We start from the raw sequence: 9,670 nt of genomic DNA, 5'->3' as shown, positions 1-9,670 counted from the left end.
CTATTTAATGAGACTTTCCTTACATTGGTTTGAAGTCCATTTACGCCTCAACATTTCAATGGTTCTTATCCTGTATAAAAACCCTTTCTAAATAAAATTAAAGTAAGATATTAAATATTATTATAATTTAAACTTTTTAATGTGTAAAGAGTTGACCAAGCCACCCAGTTCATGGTTTTGCTTGAGGTCATTGTTTTGGACTCACTAGTTTCGTGTTCATAGTGTTAGCTGTTAGCAGCCTCAAAGGACTGATACTATTTTGACTTTATGACGGCTTTGATTTTTAACTCCAAAAAAAAAAAAAAAACAAGAAGAAAAATTAATCTCATGGCAAAAAATTAACTATAAAATTTTTTTTAATAACAGGTAATAAATTGTCGTTTCGTGCAACTTGTTGTTATTACAAGTTGCTGTATTTGTTTTCCAATATTTTTTATTTCACAGAATTTATCACCGGGCCGGCAGTCATATATTCATGTGTAAATTTTCTTTTGTTATCAGTTTATTTAAGGAAAATCATTATGAAATCCAAAAAAAGAAAAAAATACTTCTCTGGTTTAAATCATTAATTCATTAACTTGAATGTGCTATTATTGTATAAACTTTTTTTTTTAAATGTATATATATTAAATAAGGGGCAAAGTTAAAAAGTTGTTAGGCTTTAAAGTAATATTTATAAGATTTAAGGTTTTTTCCGATTCTAGTAAAATATGCTGAAAATAAGTTATAAATAAGATTAGAATAATAATTACCAGAAAAGTCTCAACTGCAAGTAAGCAAGAATATGGATGTTCTTGTTATTTTCTCTACTGAAATTTATCATTTACTTATTATTTTTTTATAATTATTTTTTTGGACCACATGATGATTTTGTCTTTATTTAATTAATGCATTGAATAGACACGACAAGGATCGCAGGAAAAATCAGCACCACAAAAGAAAAAGACCATTTTAATATTAATTATTGCCGTTTTGCTATTTTGCTGCCTTTGCCAAATCATGGAAAATTTCAACAAGAGTATACATACTACGCGGACACAAAAGCTGTATTCACTGTTGGCAAGGAAGAAAACAGAAGAAAAAATTAAAGCAGTAAATATGAGTTAATAATTTATCTTCTACGTAGACATAAAATATTTTCTTGTGTTTCACACTATTGATGTATTAATTAGATTTAACTACATCCGATAGTCTGAGAAATAAAGTATCCTATTTCCTTCAGTTCAATTGACAATATAAATTAATATGTCCGTCATTAGAGATGTACACGACAATCGAACAAGTTATGATAAACAATTTTGACCAAAAAAGGGTCGTGATAAACAATAAAATAATTGGGAAAAGTTGTCCAAATAAGGACTAGTATATATCAAAAGTAATCAAACGTTAGCTAGGCATTTCAAGATTTCATTATTTTGAACAAAGCAAAATGAGGGTATATGTTCAATCTTAAATTTAAAACTACTGTTGTTAGTGTGAATGAAGATCAAACTAAACTTGATTTTGGATTATATTGTTATGCAAAAACAGCTATTATTCCAGTTTAAGGCTCGTTGATGGTATAACTTAGAGGCATGATCAATATGTCTGTACATATATTGATATATCATTGAATATTATTAATTAAGTTACTTTTTTTTTTAATTTACGAATTTGACAGTTTTTCTATGTATTCTTCAGAGAATTTGAGAAATGAACCGTATTGTTGATGACTTTTAATAGTAAAATTTGTCATATAAAATGATGAGATATTGACACATCAATATGTTTTATATATTGATTTAAAAATAATTTAATCTTTAAATACTGGGGTTGTAATTTAGAATGGTGAAGATGCTGTCAGGGGATGAGAAGACAAAAAAAACTATTTTATAATGGATGTCAGATCTGGCAAAGGGATTAGTTTTTCAATTAAATTTATATTCTTGTTGAAAGGACCACTCAACAGTAATTGGAATATAATTATTTCTAATAAAAAAGACATACACATATATATGCACGACAAATAGTTGTTTCCTAATCAGACAAGAATACTTGAGATTAGCGCAAGTTACTTTATTTTAAGAATTTCCAAGTATTAGACTTTCATTTTTTGCAAGTGGATCAAGTGAGAGCCTTGGATAAACCCACCCATGTCGAGCTTCGTCTCTATAAATACCCACCGTGCTATCCTCTTCTTCCCCACGAAAGCTTTTTCTGTGATCACTCTATCTATCTTGTTTCCTTCACATCAAGTTTAGCTTCCATTTTGTTCATTTATATATATATGGAGGGGAAAGAAAAATATATGATCAAAGGGACTTTGGTCATCAACAACCCTAACCTCAGTGCAGATTCCCAGTCCTTCACCATTGAGCTGATAAGTGGTTCTTCCAACCCAATCTTTTCTGGTTCGTTCTTTATCTCATAAGTACTGTTTATGCACATATATACTCTCTTTACAAGTTCTGGTTTGTTCTTATATTCCTCATATGATAATCTCCTTCCCTTCCCTCAAAAATTTATGAAGAACGACGATTTCAATTTAAAAGCTTGTTTTTTTTCGTATTATATATACTTTCTCGAAAGCAGATTGGAACTTCTTTCAATGACACATTTTAAATCACAATCTAAGGCCAAATTGCCATCGCCTCCCCTTGTGTGCTACTCCTCCGGTCCTAATTATAAGACCCAATTGACTTATTTGAGGAGATTAAGGAAGTAAGTTAAGTTGGTTATTTATAATAAATAAGTGTTGTCATTCCTAAAATATCCTTGCTAATTAAGTATATTGGCTAAAACTATCATTATTAGAAAGATTATCTTGGAAAAAAAAATGCATAAATATAAGAGACAAAATGGATTGGGTCTTATAATTAGGACCAAATAAAAAGTCAAATTGGGTCTTATAATAAGAACCGGAGGAGTATAAACTATAGCATGCTTGGTGCAATATTTATACGAACTTTTGAGTAGTTTGAGACATAAGTCACGTTATTTATGGATTGTGGTAAAAAATTATTTTTCTTGTGGGTATATATGTGTATTGCCTAAGTTAATTGACATTGGAATTTGAGGCGTTATAATTTAAATTTTTTGGGGGTGAAATTATAATATTTTTTTTATTGAAAAAAGTTTAGGTGAAATTATATATAATATCTTATTTGCAGACACGAAATTTATAATTGGGATATGGTTTGTCTTATCTGCAGATTAATTACTTACGTGCATCTCATGGCACCTCCTCTCTCCGTCTGCTTTTTTATCTTTAAAACAAAAAGTCATGGTCAATGTTGTGTAATTTTTCTTTGTTTTTTCCTTATTCCATAAAAAAGGCACGCATGAGGTATGCATAAGATTAAAATATGGGCACACGAAACAACCACTCCCTTACACTCATAATTTAATATTTATCTCCTAATTAACTAATTAAAGAGGATATGGTTTCACCAAATATATATATATATATATATATATGTTTTCTTTGTTGCAGAGAATGGGGCGGCTAAACTAGAAAATTCTACCTCGTCGGAGGGGTCAATTATTAAACAAGAAGATGTTACTTCAACTCATGTAGTTTATTTCAGTTGGAGTGATAAGATGGGAATTCCAGGAGCCTTCATTATAAGGAACCTTCATTCCACAGATCAATTCTTCCTTGTGAGTTTCACCATTGAAATCCCAAATCAGACTGCTCCTGTACACTTTGTTTGCAGATCTTGGGTTTACCCTGATTCCAAATATCAAAGCCCTCGCATTTTCTTCGTCAACAAGGTAATCCACTATTCCACAATTAATCAACTCACTTAATTTAATTAATTAATTATTGATAAGTTCTTGATAAGTTCACCATCAATAGTTAGGTCAAGTGGCCTGGGAAGAGACTCGATTCTCAAAATATTTGGAATTTAAACTAGTAGAATTGGATATTACTCCTTTCAGTTCTAAATGTTAAAACTAGCTGATGGGATTATTGTGGTCTTAAATATAATATCTTAATTTATTTTGCCTTTCAAATTTATAATTTTCTTCATAACCTATCCCTATGTTTTTGTCAATGGGCTAGTTTTTAATGCAAATGGTTAAAGGGGTATTTTAGAAAAATCAATTCATACTAACTTAATCTAATTTTATTAATCTCTGTAAAAGTAGTCACCTATATTCTGCAGTGGAAGTAGATAGTTGTATAGAAAAATTAATTAGGTTATTTAATAAGTTAGATAGCATATATTATGCAAGGGAAAATTATTGATCAAATTTTACATGTTATGCATAGTCATATCTGCCAAGTGAGACACCAGAGGGATTGCGCAGTTATAGAGAAAAGGAGCTGAAAGCTATAAGAGGGGATGGAACTGGAGAACGCAAGGAATGGGATAGAATATATGACTATGCTACCTACAATGATTTGGGTAATATTGATAAAAGTGAAGATCTTGCTCGTCCTATTCTTGGAGGATCCACCCAATATCCCTACCCTCGTAGGGTGAGAACTGGAAGGCCCCCATCAAAAAAGGGTAAACCTTGATTAATTAATTAATTCTCACATGATTAATGTATATTAATTATGGTTCAGTCATGTTAATTATTATGGGTATGTTTGAGCAGATCCTAACAGTGAGAGCAGACTTGGTGATGATCAAGCATTTTCAATCTATGTTCCAAGAGATGATCGATTTGGAGATCAGAAGCTGTTTGAGTTTGTGCAATATTTTCCCAAATCATCAATGAACCTTGTGAAGTCATATCTCTTAAAGGAATTGGACTCTAAAGGAAAAGAGTTTGAGAGTTTTAAGAATGTTTTTGAAGTGCTTTATCAAAATGGCTTTACATTTAATGTGCCCAAATCGTTGCTTGATGCTGTTGCTCAAAGACTCCCAATTCCAGAGCCCCCAGCTGATGGCAACCTTTTATTAAAATTTCCAATTCCTAGTGTCATTCAAGGTACGTATGTCGTACATTGTTAATATTAATTTATCTTTAGTTATAATTTCTTTAGATATTGTCAAAGATTCCCGTGTTGTTTGAAGAAAAAATATATACGAAACATATACCCACCTGCTTGTTTAAAGAATCAAACAAGTGGCTGCTATACTGTAAGACTGATATATGCCAAAACTGTGACCCAGTCATAAAGAGAGATTTAGAAGTTGACTTCTTCTCCTTTTATTTATTTTAATTAGTGTCATTATCAGCCATAAATATGAGGCTTAGTTGGAACATATGAATCGTTGACCAAAACATCAAAGAACAAAAAGAACATATGAATCCTAATATACCTACATATTCCCTAAATTTTTCAACATAGTTTGAAAGAATTTATTGCCGATTAATTCTAACAATATAATTGAAATTTTCTTCTGGATTAATTCTAACAATTAAACCTATAATGCATGTGGATGGAGCAGATAATTTAGATGGATGGATGACTGATGAAGAATTTGCAAGAGAAATGCTTGCTGGTGTGAATCCTGGTTTAATCCGCCTTCTCACAGTAAGGCAACTTGCTCAAATATACAAATTTTACCTTTTCGTGTTAGATTTGCTATTTAGCTGTGATTGATTTTAACTGGATCATTTGAAAAATGCTAGCATCAATTTGTGTTCTTGATTAGTAACCTCACATTTTTCTTAAAATCATTTGCAGGAATTCCCCATGGAATGCACGCTAGATTGCAATATCTATGGTGATCATTCCAGTAAGATAACAAGTGAACACCTGGAGAAAAACATGAAAGGATGCACAACACAAGAGGTAAAGAATAAAGCCATTTTGTCTTCTGCATAAAAATTTTATATAGAAAGTCTCATATATATAATTATACAAATTACGTAACACTTATGAACCAAGACTATGATACTAACTGATTGAATTACATTGTATATGTGTTGCATAGGCACTTAATTGCAAGAGATTATTCATATTAGATCACTATGATGCATTCATGCCATATTTGAGGAAGATAAATGAAAGTTCCACCCGAAAGGCTTATGCCAGTAGGACAATCCTTTTCCTTCAAAATGATGGGACCTTGAAGCCACTTGCTATTGAGCTGAGTTTACCTCACCCTGATGGAGATCAATTTGGTGCTATCAGCAAAGTGTATCTGCCTGAAACTGAATGTGTTAAGGGTACCCTTTGGCAATTGGCTAAAGCTTATGTAATTGTAAATGATTCAGGCTATCATCAACTTGTTAGTCACTGGTAAACTGTTTTTTTCTTTTTTTAATGCATAAAGTCAAATCTGTAATATACAAATTATGAAATCATCTACAGTGATTATTATCTTTTTTTTTTTTTTTTGGGCTTCACAGGCTAAATACTCATGCTGCGATGGAGCCATTTGTTATTGCAACACATAGGCAACTCAGTGCACTTCACCCTATTCACAAACTTCTTCATCCTCATTTTCATGACACCTTGTTTATCAATGGACTTGCTCGCCAAAACTTAATCTCTGGAGAAGGAGTCATAGAGACCTCGTTCTTGCCTGCAAAGTATTCCATGGAGATGTCATCTGCGGTTTACAAGAATTGGAATTTCCTTGAGCAAGCCTTGCCTGCTGATCTCATCAAGAGGTATATTTAAATATATTGACTAATCAAATGAAATACACTTTGCACTTTAACATGTTATTTCATAACAATATGATTGTCTTGTTATAACACTCCATTTAAATTTAAATGCTCCAGAGGATTGGCAACTGTGGATAAAGATTCACCTCATGGGCTTCGCGTTGTGATAAAAGATTACCCTTATGCTGTTGATGGACTACTAATATGGGATGCTATTAACAAATGGGTCTGTGACTACATATCTTTATATTACAAGACAGATAAGGCTATAAAGCAAGACACTGAGCTACAAGCTTGGTGGAAAGAGGTAGTCCAAGTGGGTCATGCTGACTTAAAGGATAAGCCATGGTGGCCTAAGATGGAAAATCGTAAAGAGCTTATTGAATCTTGCACCATTATCATATGGATTGCCTCAGCTCTTCATGCAGCTGTTAACTTTGGACAATTTCCTTATGGGGGTTATATTCTGAATCGTCCAACTCTTAGCAGAAGGTTGATACCTGAAGAAGGAACTTCAGAATATGAAGAGCTTGTGACCAACCCAGAATCAAGCTTCTTGAAAACAATTACACCAAAGTTTGAGACTCTTCTTGATCTCTCAATTATAGAGATTTTGTCAGGGCATACCAGTGATGAAGTCTATTTGGGAACAACGACCAATCCCACTTGGACATCTGACAAAAAGGCTTTGGAGGCTTTCAAAACATTCGGAAAGAAGCTGAAAGAGATAGAGGAAACAATATTAAAGAGGAACAAAGATCCCAAGTTGTTGAACCGGGTTGGGCCTGTGAACATGCCATACACTCTGCTTTATCCTTCTAGTGAACCGGGAATGACAGGGAAGGGAATCCCCAACAGTATCTCCATATGAGAAATTCGATTAATTTGATCATCACATGTCTGTTTAATTCGTACAAAATAAGAGGAGTTCTTTATGTTAGGCTTCTGCAATTAACGTTTTGTCATGATGAAAAAAACCATTGGTTGTTGGACTTGTGATCCAATTAGTACAATCTGGTTTTTTATATGGCAGCTTCATTCAAGTCCTGAATAAAATATTTCATTTTTTAAATTTTGCATAATGAATGAGGAAATATGTGTCTAGCTTCATAAGCTGGTTCTTTGGTGGTCCTTACACTATCTATAATTCACCCTTATTTTCAACTCTTTCTCAAGTATAATCTCTTAAAAGGAATAAGTATAATTGATGGTTTTAAATAAATTAAAATTACTTATAATAATTAAACCATAAAAGACCTTTCGAATATTTTCTTTCTATTTCAAATAGTCTAATTGTGTCCTGTTGTCTAATTTTAACATTATAAATTTATTTAATTTTATGTAGTATTATAACAATAGTTTTTAAGATATTAAATATCAACCATTCAATTCAATTTGTTATCTAATGAAAGAGACAGGATGAGAAGAAGAAAAAGAGAAAGGAGAAGGAGAGAATCCAATTAGAAAACGGTACAAGGGCAAAATGCAATGACTCCTTTTATTTAAAAACAAACAACAACACTCACATTACAAGAGCCAAATACACAGATGGGCCCTTTTATTTTTGGCAAACAACAACGCTTAAAACAAACAGCAATAACCTAACTAGAACGTCCCTAGTTCCGTACATACTTAAATGAAGCCCAAGAAACTTTTCACATAGAGATACTATTTGGGATTCCTCTTCCAGTGAGCCCAGGTTCACTGCTAGGATAGAGAAGAGTATAAGGCATCATCACTGGCCCAACCCTATTTTTCAGAGTCCCATCTTTGTTCCTCCTTTTCAATGCTTTCTCAATCTCTTTCGGGCTGTCTCCAAATTTCTTAAAAGCCTCTAACACTTTAGTATCAGATGTCCAGTAAGGGATAGTATTAGTTCCAAGATAAACCTCATCAGTGGTATGGCTTGATACTATCTCTATAGTTGAAAGACAAAGAAGAGTCTCAAGCTTTGGTGTGATTGTTTTTAAGAAAGCCAGCTGTGGATTCTTCACCATCTCTGCATATTCTTGAGTTCCTTTCTTGGGCATCAACCTTCTGCTGAGAGTAGGACGGTTTAGAATATAACCTCCATAAGGGTACTGCCCAAAATTCACAGTTGCATGTAGAGCTGAAGCTATCCATATGATAATAGTGCAGCACTGAATTAGCTCTTGACGAGTCTGCATCTTAGGCCACCAGTCCTTGTCTTTTAGGTCTCCATGGCCTACTTCTACCAGTTCTTTCCACCATGATTGTAGCTCAGGATCTTGCTTAATGATCTCATCTGATTCATCGTAACAAGAGACATAATCATGAACCCAGGTATTAATAGCATCCCATATCAGTAGTCCATCTACAGCATAAGGGTAGTCCTGTATCAGAAGGCGAAGGCCATGAGGAGCAGTTGGATCCTCTACTGCCATTCCTCTGAAATTTTTCCAATAATTGTTAGTAAGTTATCAACTTAAGGATTATATGCTTTTTTTTCTTTTAAAATAATATTATATAGTTTACCTCTTGATGAGATCAGCAGGTAAGGCTTGGTCAAGGAAATTCCAACTCTTGTAAACCACAGATGACATCTCCATGGAATATTTTCCAGGAAAAAATGAGTCCTCTATAAGTCCACCTGCAGAGATAAAGTTTTGGCGACCGAGTGCATTGATAAACAAGGTGTCACGATGATGAGGATGAAGAAGTTTAAAAATAGGGTGCAGTTGACTGAGTTGCCTATATGTTGCAATAACAAACGGCTCCATCACAGCATGAGTATTCAGCCTGAGAAACCAAAAATAGAAAAGAAGAATAAAAATATTAATCACTGTATTGTAGATGACTTCATGATTTGCGTATCTTGTAATTCAATATATAACTGCTAAGGGTAGAAATACAGTTTACCAGTGACTGATTAGTTGATGATAGCCTGTGTCATTGACAACTACATAAGCTTTAGCCAATTGCCAAATGGTACCCTCAGCACCTTCAGTTTCAGGCACATACACTTTGCTGACAGCACCAAACTGATCTCCATCAGGGTGAGGCAAACTCAGCTCAATGGCAAGTGGCTTCACAGTCCATCATTCTGGAGGAAAAGGATTGTCCTACTCGCATAAGCCTCTCTGGAAGTCTCGTT

The 9,670-nt window shown here is 33.3% G+C and overlaps 1 protein-coding gene and 1 pseudogene across 1 annotated transcript; one reads left to right on the top strand and one right to left on the bottom strand.

The window, feature by feature from the left end:
• Positions 1 to 3,491: 3,491 nt before the first annotated feature.
• Positions 3,492 to 7,627, top strand: LOC114750917 (probable linoleate 9S-lipoxygenase 5). Its single transcript, XM_028939562.1, has 8 exons — positions 3,492 to 3,753; positions 4,256 to 4,496; positions 4,588 to 4,923; positions 5,388 to 5,473; positions 5,627 to 5,735; positions 5,878 to 6,184; positions 6,295 to 6,558; positions 6,673 to 7,627. The coding sequence occupies exons 1-8, from the start codon at positions 3,580 to 3,582 to the stop codon at positions 7,424 to 7,426; spliced, it is 2,271 nt and encodes a 756-aa protein (XP_028795395.1). The 5' UTR covers positions 3,492 to 3,579; the 3' UTR covers positions 7,427 to 7,627.
• A 443-nt stretch (positions 7,628 to 8,070) lies between these two features.
• Positions 8,071 to 9,664, bottom strand: LOC114750927 (seed linoleate 9S-lipoxygenase-3-like; annotated as a pseudogene).
• Between the last annotated feature and the right edge of the window lie 6 nt (positions 9,665 to 9,670).

Source organism: Neltuma alba, unplaced genomic scaffold (assembly GCF_004799145.2).
Source record: "Neltuma alba isolate B1F8T4 unplaced genomic scaffold, ASM479914v2 tig00001126_pilon, whole genome shotgun sequence".
NCBI lineage: Eukaryota > Viridiplantae > Streptophyta > Magnoliopsida > Fabales > Fabaceae > Neltuma > Neltuma alba.
The sequence above is the reverse complement of the archived record's forward strand: the minus strand, read 5'-3'. Positions and strand labels throughout refer to the sequence as shown.

Bases quoted from the DNA above. Each gene is read 5' to 3' on its own strand.
- LOC114750917 (XM_028939562.1), top strand. From the start codon at position 3,580: ATGGGAATTCCAGGAGCCTTCATTATAAGGAACCTTCATTCCACAGAT. The intron at 3,754-4,255 runs GTAATCCACTAT...TGTTATGCATAG, and splicing joins GCATTTTCTTCGTCAACAAG to TCATATCTGCCAAGTGAGAC. The intron at 6,185-6,294 runs GTAAACTGTTTT...TGGGCTTCACAG, and splicing joins CATCAACTTGTTAGTCACTG to GCTAAATACTCATGCTGCGA.